This window comes from Polyergus mexicanus, unplaced genomic scaffold (genome assembly GCF_030449975.1).
Source record: "Polyergus mexicanus isolate NDT 795.1 unplaced genomic scaffold, iyPolMexi1.0 SCAF_16, whole genome shotgun sequence".
Classification (NCBI taxonomy): Eukaryota; Metazoa; Arthropoda; class Insecta; order Hymenoptera; family Formicidae; genus Polyergus; species Polyergus mexicanus.
Window position 1 is genome coordinate 1,214,706 of NW_027223336.1, and position 17,954 is coordinate 1,232,659.

The 17,954-nt window shown below is 34.7% G+C and overlaps 3 protein-coding genes across 3 annotated transcripts; all 3 read left to right on the top strand.

The window, feature by feature from the left end:
* Positions 1-638: 638 nt before the first annotated feature.
* Positions 639-3,561, top strand: LOC138940069 (BUD13 homolog). The gene is made up of 6 exons (XM_070308590.1): positions 639-999; positions 1,385-2,239; positions 2,369-2,633; positions 2,710-2,864; positions 3,034-3,218; positions 3,306-3,561. The coding sequence occupies exons 1-6, from the start codon at positions 887-889 to the stop codon at positions 3,476-3,478; spliced, it is 1,746 nt and encodes a 581-aa protein (XP_070164691.1). The 5' UTR covers positions 639-886; the 3' UTR covers positions 3,479-3,561.
* Positions 3,562-4,030: 469 nt separating this feature from the next.
* Positions 4,031-14,320, top strand: Igl (igloo). The gene is made up of 4 exons (XM_070308553.1): positions 4,031-5,346; positions 11,168-11,431; positions 11,513-11,643; positions 12,941-14,320. Exons 1-4 carry the CDS (start codon positions 5,268-5,270, stop codon positions 13,088-13,090), a joined length of 624 nt encoding a protein of 207 aa, XP_070164654.1. The 5' UTR covers positions 4,031-5,267; the 3' UTR covers positions 13,091-14,320.
* Positions 14,321-16,911: 2,591 nt separating this feature from the next.
* On the top strand, positions 16,912-17,834 carry LOC138940395 (zinc finger matrin-type protein 5). The gene is made up of 3 exons (XM_070309274.1): positions 16,912-17,188; positions 17,303-17,440; positions 17,527-17,834. The coding sequence occupies exons 1-3, from the start codon at positions 17,062-17,064 to the stop codon at positions 17,760-17,762; spliced, it is 501 nt and encodes a 166-aa protein (XP_070165375.1). The 5' UTR covers positions 16,912-17,061; the 3' UTR covers positions 17,763-17,834.
* The last annotated feature ends 120 nt before the right edge of the window (positions 17,835-17,954 follow it).

The following is a 17,954-nucleotide window of genomic DNA, read 5'->3' on the forward strand; positions in this document are numbered from 1 at the left end:
TGTAAAGCGATAACGAAAAAATAATTCGTTGACAGCAATTATTGTAAATCAATCTGTAATGAATTTAATCAGTAGCAGATATACGCATAAATATAAAATATATACAATATTTATTGAATTAATAGATATCTGTTTGAAAAGAATAATTATTCTCAATAAATAATAATTTCTCAACAAATAATTATTTCTCTATTTATCTTATACTCATAATTTTTTTATTATACGTTATACGCAATAATATATATATTATATATATATATAAAAGCATAAAAAGAAAATTGAAAATCAAAATTATGTCAAATATTAAAGTCTTCTTTCTCTTCACGCTGACAATCGTAATCTTTCTATATAAATTGAGATATAATAAGAAATTTTCTGTTTTTATAGAATTGTAATCTTAGTTTTTTCTCTCTTTATTTATTTATATCTATTGTAGAGAATTTTATCTATATATTTATAATTGTAACAGATATCTCATCGTTGGATATTCACATATAAAGAGAAAAAAAATATGAATAAAAGAAAACTTATTTGCGAAATATTTTGCATATGATTATTATTTCCAAATTGCGATTTGGAGCATGTGCATGTTTGACAACTAGAACAGTCCTGGCAACTGTCAAGCTTGATTCGTACCAACGTGAAAATGAAAACAGTCATCCACGTATGCAAGGCCGTGTAGTGTGGTCGCAAATTATTGATTCCTTTTTAGAAGTCAACGGTATATACGAAAACATATTTATGTATATGATATTTGTTATTTATTTTATTATATCGATAAAAGTTATTAAAAATCTCGGTGTGAATCCAAATCTATTCATCATCTACGGACTTATATTGTGCGTCCGAACCTCAAATTGCTTGTAATTTAAAACCCTCTGGCGATATGGAAAACAAAGTAATTAATCAAAAAGAATATTTGAAGAAATACATGTCTATGGGCGATACAAATGACAAAAAGAAAAAAAAGAAGAAGAAATCCAAAACGGGAACAAAAACGTAAGAATCATTGTGGCTTGCATCAATAATGAATAGTATTCATTGAGGTTATGTTTAAGTTAGGTTTATTTAGATTGGGTTATGTTGTGTAACTAGCATGCATTTCTGTAATTTAAGGAGACAGAGGTAGATTTATGATTTTTAAATATGGCTACTTAGAAGAACTACTTTCTTTATTTCTGTCATACTTTTTTGTTTAGATTTATGCACAAAATACATATGCATAGCATTTCCACAGAATTAAATTAATCTTTTTTTTGAAACTGAGAAACTTTCTAATTTTTCACATTGTACAACTGGAACTTATAAGCTTTCTAATATTTGAAAATTATTTTTTATTGGAATTTTTTGTTTGATGATACAATGGACATATATATTTTTGCAGAGTAAAAATTATAGATGATGACATAGACTTGAAGAACATGCGACCTATTGAAGAAGGTGAATTCGATATCCTTTTAAATGGAGAAGACGCTCCTCAAATTGCTGGTATAATTGACGAACGTGGACCAGTTAATTTCACAGACAAAAGAAGATGGAAAATTATAACTGAGAACGAAGAAGGAGATTTGACTATTATTAATCGTACTACCAATAAGAACAAAATACTTCAAATGGATGAAACAGATGCCAATCAGAATAAGAATGATGATTCCGATTTGAATCCATCTAGATCTAGGCATTCTAACCATGCAGATATAAGTCCACATAGAAAATCTGAAAATAAATTTAAAGATAATGACTCGGATTTAAGTCCACCTAGATCTAGACATTCTAAGAATAAGCATGCAAATTTAAATTCATATAGAAAATCTAAAGGTAAAGCTAAAGATAATGATTCAGATTTGAGTCCACCTAGACAATCTAGGAATAACGACAATGACTCGGATTTGAGTCCACCTAGACAATTTAAAAATTACGATTCAGATCTAGATCTACCTAGAAAAAGTATGAAACATTCGACTCACAGTATATCTGAACGAAGCTATAGGAGTTCACGTAACAGAGGCAGTGATTCGGATTTTAGTCCATCTAGAAAACGCAAGCAGGATTTAAATACAGATTTGTATGAAAGCAGAAAAAATAAAAAAACCAGAGATTCAAATTCAGATACATCACGACGCAAAGAACACCGATCTCGAAAAGAGGATTCGCCATATTCTAGTTCACGTAGAATCGACAGAGGACAGGATTATTATGATAAAAATTCATCCAGATTTAGCAGACAAGATATATCAAAGTAAATTGACGATAATTTTGTCGAAATAATACAATAGAATTCCGATAAAAATTACAATCAAATATTATATATACTTTGCCATTTTTTGAATATCTATAGAAATGATTAACGTAATATTTTTTGGAACAGATCAAGCAGAGTTAAGTGGAAGGAATATGAAGATCAAAATCGCAAATCTCGATCGCACTCGGATACAAGAGAGAAAAGAAAAAAATCGCGATGGGACGAAGCAACATACGACTCTGAAAGCGGACAGGCGGAAAATCTTTCGAAAGATCGTGCCGACCGGATGACAAAGACATTAGATGGAAAAGTAGCGGGATTTCAAGCTGCGAAAGCATTGCGAGAGGAAATTGAGAGCCATAAACAACGAGATGCGGAGCTGTTTAACAAGGTAATGTTTTTTATAATACAGTTTTATAAAAGCAATTAATTCATTCATAGAAATAATAAATATCAAATTGTCTTAGTTAAGTAACGAGGTCAGCGGAAAAGGACAAGCTACAATTGTGCGTGACAAACAAACGGGAAGAAAGCGCAATTTTGAAGAAGAAACAGCGAAAAATCTCGAACAACAAAGAAAGCAACAAGAGATGGATGAGAAGTACGCCAAATGGGGCAAAGGGTAAACGATCTTTTTGTTTTTATTGATTTTTACATCTTTATATTTCCATATTTCATTGGAAATATATCTCGATTGAAAATTTTTTTTACTAATTAATAAATATTAATAAATGCTCACTCTGTGATCTTATCATGATATATAATATGTAATAATTTACGTCTTTTTCTAGTCTGAAACAAATGGAGGATCGCGAGGAAAAATTAAAGGACGACTTATATGAGATGAATAAACCTTTAGCGAGGTATGCAGATGATGCGGATTTAGATAAACAATTGAGGGAACAAGAGAGAGAAGGTGATCCCATGTTGGAGTACATAAAACAAAAGCAGATAAAAGAGGGAAAAAGAAAGCCAGGTACTTAATTCGCAAATATAATTCTGTTATGATCTTTCATATTATATATTTCAAGTAATCTATCATCTGATAATTTATCAATTTTAGAACCGCCACAATATCAAGGCTCGTACGCGCCAAATCGATTTCGTATTAAACCTGGTTATCGATGGGACGGTGTCGATAGAAGTAACGGATACGAAAAGAAATGGTTCGAGACACAAAACGCAAAGGTAGCGCGGCAAGAAGAAGCCTACAGATGGAGTACATCAGATATGTGATTACATATAATTATATATTACTATGACAGGAATTTTCCATTTCCATTAATTGTTAATAAAGAAAGAAATTTTTTACAAACGTGTTTCGGTATATATATATATATATAATATATAAATTTTTTTTTATTTTCTCGACATATGATCGCGATATACATGCTGCGTTCCTAACATAGAAAAGTTCGTTTATCCGTAATATCTTTATCCTTATCCTTATATATCCTTCACGAATTCGCTCTAACGTCGCTTAACGACCGAGATATATTAGCGAGCTACATGTGCGTGCACCGTGAAGACCGCGAGATCGATATTCGTTCCAGAAAACGAGAGAAACGGAGAAGCTGGCGCCGGTCTGGCAACTGTCTAGGTCTAGGCGACTGAAATACCACTATCTGTGCGAAATCGATCGTGCGCTTTTAAGGTCGCGGAGAATCCGCTCTGGATGACGGGCGTAGAGTATGGGGAGTATTGGGAGTGGCGGCACAATTTTTGACATACATAGTCATTCGCGGCGCGCGATCGGGACGGCGCCCGCCGTTCAACAAGCGTGCCATTACAATCTATATATCCTGAGTAGTCCTTTACACGCCGAATCCCTTACAGAAGGACGACCGCCATAGGATGACACCGAGGCTTGCGCTTTAGCTCCTGCCGCCAAACATGCCGCTCCGCGCCGGCCGAAACGTGGCGATCGCTTCCGCGTGCGTTTCTTCACGCGTGTGAAAAACGGGAAATTTTCTGCACCGCGAATGTACATCCTACGCGATATATATATGTATAATACATAACGCGACTCTGTGGTACAAATCGCTTGGTCGCTACGCGAGCAAGGGCAGGGTCGTAAGCGAGCGACGCCAGTACCGTTCGCGACGTCGAGGACAGAATTTCTCGTCTGCGTGCTCGTGATGTTTGACTTTCGGTAAGTCACGATCCGGCCGGTTGAATCCTTCGTCGAAGAGACGAAGACATTACAGGACATCACCGGACATCGCGTGACAACGAGACGCGTGAGAGAGCATCGGATTACCTTCGAGTGTGAAGGATTGTTTAGCAGGTGCCGGCGCCACGCGACCCGTGTCAGTAACCCCCGAATAAAACGGAAGATTAAGGGGTGGGAAAAGCAGGAGAAACGTGCTGACGAAACATATACATACGCGCATACATAGATAAAAGGAGACAAAGAGAAAGAAGGAAAAAGGGAAAAAGAAAAAGCGCAAGGTAGTTTTGAATAAGGATCATCGAATCTTATTTAATTAATTAAAGATCCAGAGAATATATTCTTAAGCGTGCTTCAAAAAAATTATAGCAAACTGTGACTAAAAGTGGGAAAGCTCTATCTCTTCTATTTCATTACTAAAAAAATAAAGGCCATAATTTAAAATTATATTTAAAGCACATATATATATAATACGACTTTTTATATAAAATTTTGGGGCGTTAAGAAATTAAAACGGGCGAGAAAGAGAAAAGGTTGGAGGGTGGAATAGACAAGGAAAGAAATAAAAAAAAAAGAAGAATGACGAGGAAATAAAAAAAAAAAAGCCAAAGGGGTGCGAAGAAAATTTATATCTTTACCCAGCCTCCTGAAAAAGAAGAACGCAACTACGGTATATTATACTACGGCCATTATTGAGATTAATTGCTCCATTAAGAAAAGTGGTAATTTGATACGATTTTTATTTCACGCGATATGTTAACGAGGGAACTGCAATAATAATAACGGGCGCCTCTCAACAACGTGATTTAGTCAGATATAAAGAAAGTTTAGAAAAGAACAGACGAGAGGAGAGACATGGGGTGCAACACTAGCAAGGAGAGCGTTCAGCCGGCGGTGGAAGAGGGAAAAGAGGTCGATTCGGTCAAGAACGGGGGTGAGCGCGATCATCCCTTCTAATTTATTAATTATACAAATAATATCGGCGAGATTATTATTCGAACTTACATGTACCAAGCAATAAACAAGCAATTTTCTTTTGTGCACATTTTTGTTATTGTAATTTGCATGACGTTAATATCTTTGATGATGATTGTCATTATTGTCTGATGCTTTTTTATCGCTCTGTATTGTAGTATTATGAGTTTTAATTTTTATAGATTGCGACTACACACACCGCGGAACTCTGACGTTGTTTATCTTGACAATGACAGAGTTTGCTTTGTTTCACGAGTGATAAATGTATCTCTGTTCAATACATACATACACATTTCGTTAGATCTTTCGAGTTGATTGCGTGCACGCTTCAGTAATATCAACGTAATCAGTAGGATCGGCGGGACAAACGGCTGTTTTTCTGCGTAATGAATGCATTCAGTGTGTGCGCAGTTGTGGATTATAGAAATTTTTAGCATTTTCAACTAAAATTTTGATTTCTCATATTTTCTACGAGATTTATATCAGAGAATCTTGATCATTTTCCCAATGGAAAATTTTAGATTATTGGATATCGTTAGAGATCGATAGGAAGATTTGTCGACCGAAATTAAGCGGAAACTTTTAAAATATATTCTATTCTCTTTAAGTATATATAATATCAATAAAATATTCTTTAAGTTTAATTGAATATATAAACAATGAACGTTTTGTGATGCAAATATTAAAAAAAAAAAAAAAATTCGAATTTTTTTAGTCTAAATATTTCACTTATATATACTCGCAGCAAAATTAAATATATGAATAATAAATTTAAAATATGCTTTCTCGTATAATGAAAAAACAAAATTAATATTAATATAATGCGAACAATGCTTATTCAAATATCATTAACTTTTCTTCTTGACTTTTTCAATTTCTCGTACGATGTATTTTTGATGATAAAATAAATGCTTAATAAAAACAATAAATATTGCTGTGTCCTGGCAAACGAAAAATGGGTCGCTTGTGAAATACGATGGGAATATATATGGAAAAAGCAATGGAAGTACTGATTGCGTGATGTATGTCAAGGTTCAACCCTTCGCTTTCTATATTTACGAAAGTTTCCTTTTATAATCACAAAATGTAAGGAAATAATGGATACCTGATTAAAGAAATTAAATGATAGAATTAATACGAAAAGAGAAAGATAATAGAGAACAACTCTATCATTTACTAATAAAATTTATGCAGAACTGTTTAGAGCAGATCGCTTCTCGTCGGCATTTAAATCATTACATAATATTTAGTAATGGTATATAATAGTAATCGAATTTGAAAAATATCAATCGATTATAACAAAGAATAAAGAAATTTGTGAATATTAATTTATTTATCGCATGATCGAGAAGTTTCTCCGAAAGAATTTTATTGAAATTATATTCTTATTTTTCTGAGAAAGTGGCAATATTTCTTACGCACGAATTTTGCGTACTATATTTCACAGTATATTAATTGACAACTAATAATTAAGGAGATTAGCTTATCATAAGTTGATACAATCGTGCAGATTTAATTATTTAATTTCAACACATTCTGCTTTACTGGTTGCAGTAACAAGTTATGCAGCAACGTAATTTGTGCTTTTCGGGCAGAATCAATTACTCGCAGCTTGGACAATTTTCTGCATGCGAGATATTTCGAGGGTTTCATCAATATCGACGCACAGATATTCTATATGTATAGCTCCACGATGGAAGATAGAAATATGTTACCGTGGAATGATGGATGACTACACAAATAAAGGTCTTGCAAAGAAATATGCTAATCGACTGTAAAGATACCGTAGTTTCGAGCCACGTTCTTACGGATGAGTGTATATTTATGTGAAATATTCGAAATACTAGGACAATCTCTTGAATCTTCAAATGCAAAATTCCAATAAGTTGAAGATGTTTTTCTGCGCCATTGATAAATCAAAAAGCTAATTTAATTATAACAATATATATAACACTTAGTTTTGCTGTATATAATTGCAGATCGTTGTAATTCCCGGGTTGAAAATGGCGCGATCGGTTTTTTATTAAAAAGAATATTTCACAACAAATGAAACGTGATAATAGAAGATTATAAGAAAATAAAAATTGTGGCAATGTGTAAATAATACCGTCTTTGTATTGTTCTCGTTAACATGGCTTGAATATAAACGAAACGTTGTGCTGCCGTTGTATTTTCGACTAGAGTGCATAATTATAATGAGCAGCTAATGAGCTAGAGATAAATAGCTTATATATATAATATAAATCTACCTGATGTAATATTAGTATGTTCATTATTTATTACCATCTTTTTAATAGAGATTGTAAATTGTATACATAAGCATTTTCTTTAATCCTCTTTGGAACCATCGCTAGGGCTTCTTAACGATTTAAATGCCGTGACGATGCTACTGCTGACAGGCTTAAAGTGGTATACATTTTTTTGTGATGCTTTTTGAAAAGGATAACATAAAAAGAAAAAGAGAGACAGAGAGAGAGAGAGAGAGAGAGTGAAAATAACGTTTCTTTAAAAAGATAAAACATCACCACACATGGTACGATTTTCTTATCTTCGCATTGTGCAATAATCCGATAATTTTCAAACATTTGTGAATTAGGAGAATAAAAAAAAACGATGTTTTATGATTTAAAATCACTAATATAGTAAGAGAAGAACGAAGGGAAGAGCTTGAGCGCAATAAACGCATAATTAACTATAGTATAATTATAAGTATTTTGTATGTGGGAAAAGTATATAAAAATAAAACAATCTTCTGAATAGTTTAAAACAAAAAAAAGGGGGGAAAAAGAAAATCAATATCTTTCTTGAGTCAGGAGAGTCTAAAGTGGACCAAGGATACATACAACCGTTTGAATCCACAGACACGATTTATTGCCTCGTGAGTCAATATAATTCGAAGATAATTCATGGAATCGCGAATCGGTGGGGTCTCGGGCGGATTAAAGTTAGAAGCGAGTAAATAAAGCGGCAAATAAAAAGTTTGGAGCACAGAGGGTTGAACGACACCTGCGACGGCCCTGATCCGCGGTGCGTCTCGTCGCGAGGCGAGGTATCGAGAGGGCCGCGACTGCGAACGAGCGGCGCGGCAGCGGCAGGGCCGTGATCGGCCGCTATTATAAACGGGGTCGCCGGGAACCCGGGAACAGTCAGTCGCACGTCAGATCGAGCCGCGCGTGGATGTGCAGGTGAGAAAATTCGAGAGCGAGGAAGCGGCGACGCGACTCCGATACGCAGGTGAGTCGCGGCGCGAGTGCGACCCGAAAGCCGCCTCGCGATTCAACGGCGATTCCTCCTCGCGTGCATGCATATCGTCGGAGAAAAAGCGGGTTAAAAAAGAGGCGGCGGGGCCGGACGGGGGGAGGATCAAGTGATATTGTCCCGCGGCACGCGAATCGCATTCGTCACGCACCGTTAATATCCGCGTATCGAGCGCGCAAAAGCCAAACGAGATGATATGATCGACGAGGCGATTGTTAGGTGCGGACGCGCTGAGGCCTTTTCTTCACCTCTTGTCTGCACATCCGTTAATGCGTATCGAACGCCAATCATGACCGTTCGGCCAAGTGAAAAGAGATCGTTATCGTTAGCGATAAGCGGGGGGGGGGGGGGGAGGAGTGAAGTAGTTGCACGCTCGAAAGTCCTAAATCGATTTGAGATCAGCTGTTTGATATCGACAGCTATTTTTTTGCACGGTCTCACGGACCGTAAACCAATAAATGCACGAAATGAATTCTCGCTCACATCCGTGAACAAGTATTGTCTCGATCGAAGAGAGTAAATCCTGAGATTTGTAAATCTCCTCTCGCCAAATATTTGGTTTCGATTTATCGTCATTGCGTTCGTTTAAAAAGGATCGATTGAACATAATTATTTTAAAAAATCGCGAAATATTCCGAGGAAAAAATCTTTTGACACTGATTGATATTACTCTATCAATTAATTATCAGTTAGTCCGCAATCTAAAATTAGAATAGATCTTTTTATTTCTCAATTAGAAAATGACATTTCATAGTCGCAACATATTAATAGATAAACCGCCAAAGTTTTACTACTAAATCAATTAATTTCAGAAATTTCTTAATCAATAAAAATTTTCTCTTGATAAAAATCGATGTAATACATCTTTTTACAAAGGAAAACAAAACAATTTACAATACAATCAAATCTGTCTATAATTTTAATAATAAAATAAAATTTACATCTATTTGACTTGTTACGAGGTTTCATCGAGGTAACGATGTTTCTCTAATGGGAAATTTGATTTCCTCGAGGGTAATTCTAGTAACAAGGTCTGGATGGATCGATGATAAAACATCCTTGCGTGATATCAGAAAAAGAAATAAGAAGCATTTAAGATACTTTGTTGTCGTAAAAAACATTGAAACGAGCACGTGAAGGATACTCGAGAAAAGGAGATTGCGATACAAATAGAGGCTAGCTCCTAGATAAGCACATTTTAGCTTTTAACTGAAATTTTATACCCGCTATATATGCACGCGCATAAAATGTCCACGATCTTATCATCTTTCTCTCTCTCTCTCTTCGTATACATTTTACTTTCTTCCCGAGCTTTACTGCGTACATAAACATAAACGTCGATAAAATTACCGGGGTCGATCCGTCCGTTTTACACAATGTGATAAAACAGTCCGAGAGAAGCGCATAGCTGTGGAAGAATTCATTGCTGTCGTCGTGAAAATGTCAGTGTCTTCCTTGAAGTCCCACTTTGTCGAGTGGTAACTTAGGAAAACCGTGTCGCGCGAAAGCGCTCAATAGTTGAAGTATTCTGTACATTTCTAAAAGAAAATTCAGTTTCCGATAATGTCATCACTTAATCCTCGCACCTCACACATTTTGCAATTTGCATTTATCCGAGCTCGAAGAATCTTAATCGATTAATCTAACAATATGTAATTTAAGAAACAAATCGACAAATCTCAGTCGGATCAGTCGAAGACACGTATATCCTTTTTCTCAAGGATCAGAGAGATACCGATGATTGAATTAGATCATTAAGAATACTTAATGGAACTTGGAAGACCTTGATGTCAGATGCGAGGATTAATCATTGTTACGATTGTTCTTTCGCCGGAAGAAACGAGGGAAATTATATCAATTATTTTCTGTGATTTCGAAGAAAAAGTCATATAATAGCGTGAAATAATAGCATGAAAAGACGATAGAGTTTTAATCGGAACGTTATCAGTATACATGCATCATTGCGAAAACACGAAGATTTAATTTAATCGGGAAAGATGAAAAGAATCGATCGCGGCGCATTCGCCGCATCATCTCCCATCAGGGCGTGAAATATTAAAAATGTATATTGGGCACCGTGTGTAATCTCGAACGTGCAGCGCGAAAATAGAAACGCTAATCGATACTTGTCGCTCTCTGGACGTGTCTGTGGAAGGTGAAATGTTCGGAATAAATGTAGGTGAACTGTGGCTAACACGGCGGCCATTTCTAATATACGGGATGTAGCCGCGCCCTTTCTCCAGTCGGTTACGGATTTTCTGATCAATTTAGGATTTTCCTTTCCCTTTGGGAAAAATTTATGCAAACTTATAATTATAAGATAGCATTTCTCATAGCAAATATAATTTATGTATTATATTTCATTACATAATTAATGATTATTTAAATCCTGATCATTCCTCGAAAAGGTTCTAGCGATATCGTATACATGATATCTCTAATATCATGTATAATATCTCGATATCGCGTTTAATTTAAAATTAAATTAAAATTGAAATTATTTTAATTACTTCTCTTTGAAGATATCTCAAAGGCGGCGGAAGACACTGCAACGAAAACCGAGTCTTCGGACAAGGAGAAAGAAAACGGCGCGGAGGGAGAAAAAGAGAAGGAGGCGGCAGCAGCCACGAAAATACAAGCAGCTTTCCGTGGACACCACGCTAGGAAAAGTTTAAGAGTATCGGAAACAGCGTCGGAGCGAACGAGGACCGACGAAGCACCTTCGGAACCTAAAAAGGAACCTACGAAGGAACAGCTGCAGGAGGAATTCTCTCCCAACGACAAGGGTAAGCGAATATACATGATTTGAAATGGATTCGAAGCTCGGAGAGAGATCAGGCATCTCGAAACGGTCTTCCACTCCATAGAGCTCTGTAACGCGGCGAAGAAGATACAAGCGACTTTCCGGGGCCACATGTCGAGAAAGGAGCAGGCTACGGCTGCCGCCAAATCGGCGATAAACATGATCGAGAGCGCGACCGCTAAGATAGAAGAAAAGGTAAGTCAATCTCGTTAAATATATCTATAGGCTCGCTAACTATATTGATCGAAGAATAGTTAGAGAAGTTAGATAAAAGCAAAGTTGCTTTATCCAATATATCCGCCTCCCTTCGATCTTCCGTGGAAAATTTAAACTCTAGCCGCTATTAACTGTTCGCAGAATCTCACCTCTGATCTAATATTATAAACTGTCAAGAAAATTTTACATCCGCCTCATTGTGCATTTTCCGTTATATCGTCATTCATATGGAATAAACTTTCGCTTTCCATTGAATCATTTAATACAGAAGTTTACTTTAACGAAATATGTTCGATGTTTAAAGTTTTATACATGTATATCATATAGCGATTAAAAAAAGTTTAAATGAAAAGATTCTTTCTCGATTTTTTTAACAATCTTGTACAATGCAAATTAATTAATCTCGCTTAATGATGATTAATTTTCCGAGAGAAGGCTTTATTAGACATACACAGCATTATCAGCTCGTCAAGAAAGATTCAATACTGGTAACGCGGAGCGCAATTAATTATGACGAAAAAAATAAAAGAGACGCTTATTTTAAAAAATAAATTTTTGTCGATAGATTGTTTTAATAATAAATCAAATTTATAATTTCCCGCACACATACAAAATGTATATAAGAAATAATATGAATGAATATTCTAATACTAATTAGTAAATTAATTACAAATCCATGTTTTTTTGAAGAAATTATCTTTCTGGAAAATGCATTACGATCATACTACGTTTACGTTGTTCATTATGCATTATATTTAAAAAAAGAATAAATATATAACTAAGCTCCTATAATCAAAGCAATTTTTTTCTTCATCCGATACGACAACATTGATTCGATCGATGGAGCAGTAATGACAGGATTTGATGCGCAAGGTCGTCATGATCGATCATTTCTGTGCCGAGGTTCGTGAGAGAAAGCTATTGTTAGATTCTTTGACGTTACGTTGATCCATGCCCGGCAAGTAATCGACAGCTGCCTCCCAAGCTGAAGATGGTCGTCTGGGTATCGAAGCGCTACTAAAGCTCATGCCGAGATCAGTAGACCGGTATGGTCTACAAAGTTTAAGTTACTTTCGTGCCGTGTCGATTAATTATGTACGGGATAATTGACGCACAGCAGGATTCCGCGCAATCTAAGTCTCGTCGACGATACGTAAGAAGAGTAACCTCTTTAAACACGAGACACCCTGGAGGATGAAAAGATTTTAGGACGCGAATCGAGGGACGATTACAATGCTCGCACGCTTCAAATTCTTTTTCTCAAACTTTGCTCCAGATGCATGACGCGGTACAGGAATTAGAGGGGATCGACTTGGCCGATCCGGACTTGCACAAGGCAGCGACTAAGATCCAAGCGAGTTTCCGCGGTCACAAGGTCCGTCAGGAGGTCAACATTCATACTACTGCCGACGAAACTCAAAAATAAGACGCTTAATCGCAGAGGGATGCCGGGAGATAGATTACTACTTATTACAGCCAGTGCCATTCTTAATAGATTTGAACGCCATCCCCTATTTCTTATACTTATACCTCATAATGTAGAATTCGTGAATTATAGTAAGTTATGCGCGTAAATATACGAGGCATTTCAGAAAAGATGAACAACGGATAGTCGAACAATTTTCATTATATTAGTTCACTTCGGACCACAAATTGTAAACAACGATACCGTTTATCTTACGTTAACAATTAATCCAGCCTTCTCGCCCGGGACCAGTGTGATTTAAGCGCTTTCTACTTTGACTAGAATGAGGATTTTAATGAGATATATACACAGGTTGAAACACTCGAACGGGGGAACATCTACATATCTCTATCGTTTATGGATATATAAAAAAAAAAGTTGGTCTGAAAAAAGTTGCATTGTGTAAAGAGAGAATATAATGGTAAATAAAAAAGAATTGTTCCTTGAGCCAATTGCTATAAATCGGTTTTGAATATATCTCACACAACGTTCACTCTGCATTATTATTCTTCAACTATTCTTATATTATCGATTTATACTTACATTTTTTATAAGTTATATCTGTCACATATACGAACAAAGTGCCAGGCAGATATTTTAAAGCACTTTTCTAAGTATGGTAATATAATATACATTGGATAAAACACCATAATTGAGGAAAAGAATAAGAGGGTGTATAAAGAAAGAAGAAAGGGCAGAGATAGTTCCTTAGGCGACATATAATATTCGATATAAATTGTGATTTATGAAGAACAGAGCGACAAATACGCAAAATCCTCATATCTGGTAGGTATATTAAATGGAACTCGATAAAAAAAAGCGATAGAGTATAACTTTGACGTCCTGCGCACGACAAACGGGGCATACATTAAGATGCACCGATATCAATACGCATGTTAACTTTTATAAGTTCCTGTATTTGTGTAAAATAAACGGTATGGTTGTAGTGTTTACAATTTTAAAGTTATTAACTATGAAAGTGGTTTTCAAATACTCCTTATTACGATACGAATGTTTAAAGCACGATTTTGCTTTTTTTTTTAACATTCCTAATTTATTGAATATCGTTAAAACGGAATGTGATAACTAGAGTATATTTCTTGATTGCACTTTTTACATTTTCCTACAATTTCTCCTTTGCTCTCTCTCTCTCTCTCTCTCTCTCTCTCTCTCTCTCTCTCTCTCTCTCTCTCTCCCTTCCTTCGAAAAATCGAATGTATACTTGTTTTATTTTAAACATGGAAAGTGTAAAAATGTGTATGCTTCTCCTTGAGAGCTTGGAAAGAAAGCATATTGACCTAAAAGCGAGCTGAAATCTTGATCATCATAATATTACTATTCAACTTGATTTTAGAGGAACTATAAATTTAGAAAAAAAATCTTTCCCATATACTGGATACGAAAAAGGACTAAGAAACAATTCCGAACTTTCATATAATTTTGCAAACATTAAATAAGAAACGATTTATTATATTTTACCTTATTAATGCAGTAGAATCTCTAACAGAGACTTTAAAATAAAATTTAGATCATCATAGATATATGGATCTGTGGAATTTTTCTTATTAAAATTCCTTAATATGTTATGTCTCAATTATATGGTTTTTCATTCAGATGCTTCTTGTGTGTCATTGTTTTGAAGGCATCTAAAAGAATATGCTTAAAAAAAATTTATCGGCCTATCGTGGAGCCAATAATGGAGCAATTAAATCAACTATTAAATCGAAGTTCTACTGCATCGAGTAAAAGCGTATATGTAATATACAGAATTAACTGCTTGAAAGGAACTGAAGAAATCCGTCGAAAAATAACGAGTCCGTTCTTTCCAGTAATAAGTCCTCTCTGAGTGTGTGTTTACTTGCTCAAAATCTTCACATACCAAAGTTAAAATTCCATTTTTTTACAATAATTTATTACATCTTTCTTTTAATATTAAGTTTAGCTTATTTTTCCTGAATAACGACAGCTGCCTCTTCAACTTGGTTGTCATCTAGTCCATTTTTTATATAAAAATTATCTTCGTATCAATAGCTTGAAATGAGAATTTATTTTACCAGGCCTAAAGAAAGTAACTCTTGTGTACACTATCGATCTCTCGTGTACGATCATAGCAACACAATGAGCGATCGGTAAGCGATTCGAGATGAATAATGCGAAGCAGCGAACGAGAACAATTTTGCAACTCAACTACTCAAATAATTGTTTACTCTTCAATGCCAGCTTTATTCGTCCATAAAAAGCAGGGTACTGCGAATCTATTATTTCAACTTCGTCACACGTTCGTCCACGCGTTTTTCTACAAAGCGAATATTATTTCTATCTTCTATACTCTTGTAATTTGTACCGATATTTATATCAATTTGCTAAAGACAAATTAAATAACATTACGCGACATTTCGATATTACACATTTAAAGTTGATTATGGGCAATAATCGCACGTATTTTATCGTAATAAAATATTTGCGGTTTGAAATTATTGTACAAGTTAACATGGCAATATAATGCAAACGGCCATTCTTTCTCTCAAACATGTTTTCATCGTGTGCGCAATATTCGCAATTGATATTGATTACAATGATACGTGCAACTATTGCTCAAACAGATATGGTATATAGTCAAACAGCATTTTTCCATTCCCATTTTATCCAATTACTTTATTTCTGATTTTTTAATTTTCTCTCTTCCTACATTCTATATCTCTAGCACTAACAATAAGATCGTATTTCAAATTTCCAGTAGTAGCGTTCCCAAAATTTCCAGGGAAAATTACAAAATTTCGCATTTCATAATTATATATCCATACAGCATTGTTGCAATGTTCTGTGCTGTATCCACGATTTTTATCTATCGTTTTCTAATTAGTAATTTATGAACAAATATTGTCTTGGCTCGATTATGTATTATTTATAGATTATCTACGATTGTCGCTTGTAGAAAATTAAAGCAAAGCTTTGAGAGAGAAGATATCGTCAAAAATGACCTATCATCGTGTAACGTTATCTAGTTTATGTCGGAGTGAATATTGTGGATAAAGAATACTTGTTGTACCGAATTATAATATAGAATGCGGAACGTTGCGACGAATAATAGTCATTCTTGTCGATACGTTACTTTATCACGTATAAATAGTTTAGCGATGCACAAGACAAGTTGTGGTAAAATATATTGTAAGAATGTAATAAAACGACTGTACTGCTCGTACGAGCAGTACATTACATGTAATCCATTTGTTTAAAATACATACCTTATTAAATGTATGGGACCAACGTTTTAATATCATCTACAAACTCATTAATTAGATTTGATCCGATACAATAACGAGCATATATGTGATAATGCATATATAATAATGCATAGATAATGTAATATCGCAAAATATAGATAAACAAAAATAAAATATAATTAATCTTTTTTTTTATTTGAATAATAATGTAACAATTAATATCTTCTATATCATGTTATGTTATATGTTAATATGTATTTGAAAAATATTGCTCTTTGATAGAAGCAATAAAAAGTAATCCATTTCCCGGAAATATTAATTTTATTTAAAATTTACTGTTTAATATAAATCTGTCAAAGTAAGCTCCTCATTGAATCGATAGGATACATTAAATTATTAAATAATTAAATATTCTCTCGAAATAAAAAAGAATCCGCGCGTGTAATCTTTATATTTATATTATCTGATGCGCATTTAAAAGTGAACTGAGACTGGTATTCAGTTAACATTCATACGGTCAGATGTCACTCTACAGTTATATCTCTCCTGTCACTCTCTTTGTTTACACGTGCTCCATTTGGTATGGTTTATAGAAGTTGAAACTTGTGTCTAGTGCGTTCATTCATCTCTTATAGTATATACAATAATTATTAATAAAATTTGTACATTTTTTTCTGTATTCATTACAAACTCTAATCATATTAATCAATGGGCAAGACATATTATTGCGACTATTGCGACAGATCCTTCAAGGACGATGTGGAAGCTCGTAAAAAGCATCTGTCCAGTTTGCAGCACGCGAAAAATCGAGCGAATCATTATAGCGTATTTAAAGGTAAGTTTTTTTTTTTTTTAAATAATATTTTCTTATGTTAAATATCGTACATAACCTCACTTGTACGTAATCTCTCGCAACTGATAGTGGATATACTATTGTTACTATTTTTAGATCCAGAAACGATATTAAGAGAAGAACACACAAAGACTCCATGCAAACGTTATATGACTGTTGGAGATTGCGCTTTTGGTTTGGGTTGCCGATATTCACATTACACGCCACATATGATATGGAAACTTCAACAGCTCGGTAATCATTTTATCAATTATCTTATCATTAAATTTGCGTAAAACGCAAATTACATTAATCTCCAATAATTGAAATTTTATTTTCAGTTGCAATGAAAAATTTCAAAAGTTTGACAGTTCAACCTAAAGGCGGATGGCCAAGTTCGGGGGATATTATTAAAGAGTATTTTGAGAATGTGCTGGATTTGAGCGGTACCGAAGAGCATAATTATCCAGTATGGAGTATACCGCCAAGATTAGCGAATTATCCTTATTTACCGCCATCCTTGCAACCCGTTACGTCGGACAAATTGATCGACTGCAATTTTAGCAAATGGGGTTGAAAGGCCCACTGTACACTTGACATATTTTTAAAAAATAAAATAAGCACGTATTCGCAATCCTATCGTGTTTAATTCTGTAGAATTATACGTCTCAGACACAATATAGTACGCGTTATATCCCGCCAAAATTTAAACCGTGCTCGCTATATCGTCGGAACAAAGTCCTCTCTCCGTTCTCCCTTCCAATATAGT

Excerpts from the sequence above, each read along its gene's own strand:
- LOC138940395 (XM_070309274.1), top strand. The coding sequence starts at position 17,062 with ATGGGCAAGACATATTATTGCGACTATTGCGACAGATCCTTCAAGGAC. Across the intron at positions 17,189-17,302 it reads TCATTATAGCGTATTTAAAG|ATCCAGAAACGATATTAAGA; the intron begins GTAAGTTTTTTT and ends TACTATTTTTAG. Across the intron at positions 17,441-17,526 it reads ATGGAAACTTCAACAGCTCG|TTGCAATGAAAAATTTCAAA; the intron begins GTAATCATTTTA and ends TTTTATTTTCAG.
- LOC138940069 (XM_070308590.1), top strand. The coding sequence starts at position 887 with ATGGAAAACAAAGTAATTAATCAAAAAGAATATTTGAAGAAATACATG. Across the intron at positions 2,634-2,709 it reads ATGCGGAGCTGTTTAACAAG|TTAAGTAACGAGGTCAGCGG; the intron begins GTAATGTTTTTT and ends AAATTGTCTTAG. Across the intron at positions 2,865-3,033 it reads TACGCCAAATGGGGCAAAGG|TCTGAAACAAATGGAGGATC; the intron begins GTAAACGATCTT and ends GTCTTTTTCTAG.
- Igl (XM_070308553.1), top strand. The coding sequence starts at position 5,268 with ATGGGGTGCAACACTAGCAAGGAGAGCGTTCAGCCGGCGGTGGAAGAG. Across the intron at positions 5,347-11,167 it reads CGATTCGGTCAAGAACGGGG|ATATCTCAAAGGCGGCGGAA; the intron begins GTGAGCGCGATC and ends TTCTCTTTGAAG. Across the intron at positions 11,644-12,940 it reads CCGCTAAGATAGAAGAAAAG|ATGCATGACGCGGTACAGGA; the intron begins GTAAGTCAATCT and ends ACTTTGCTCCAG.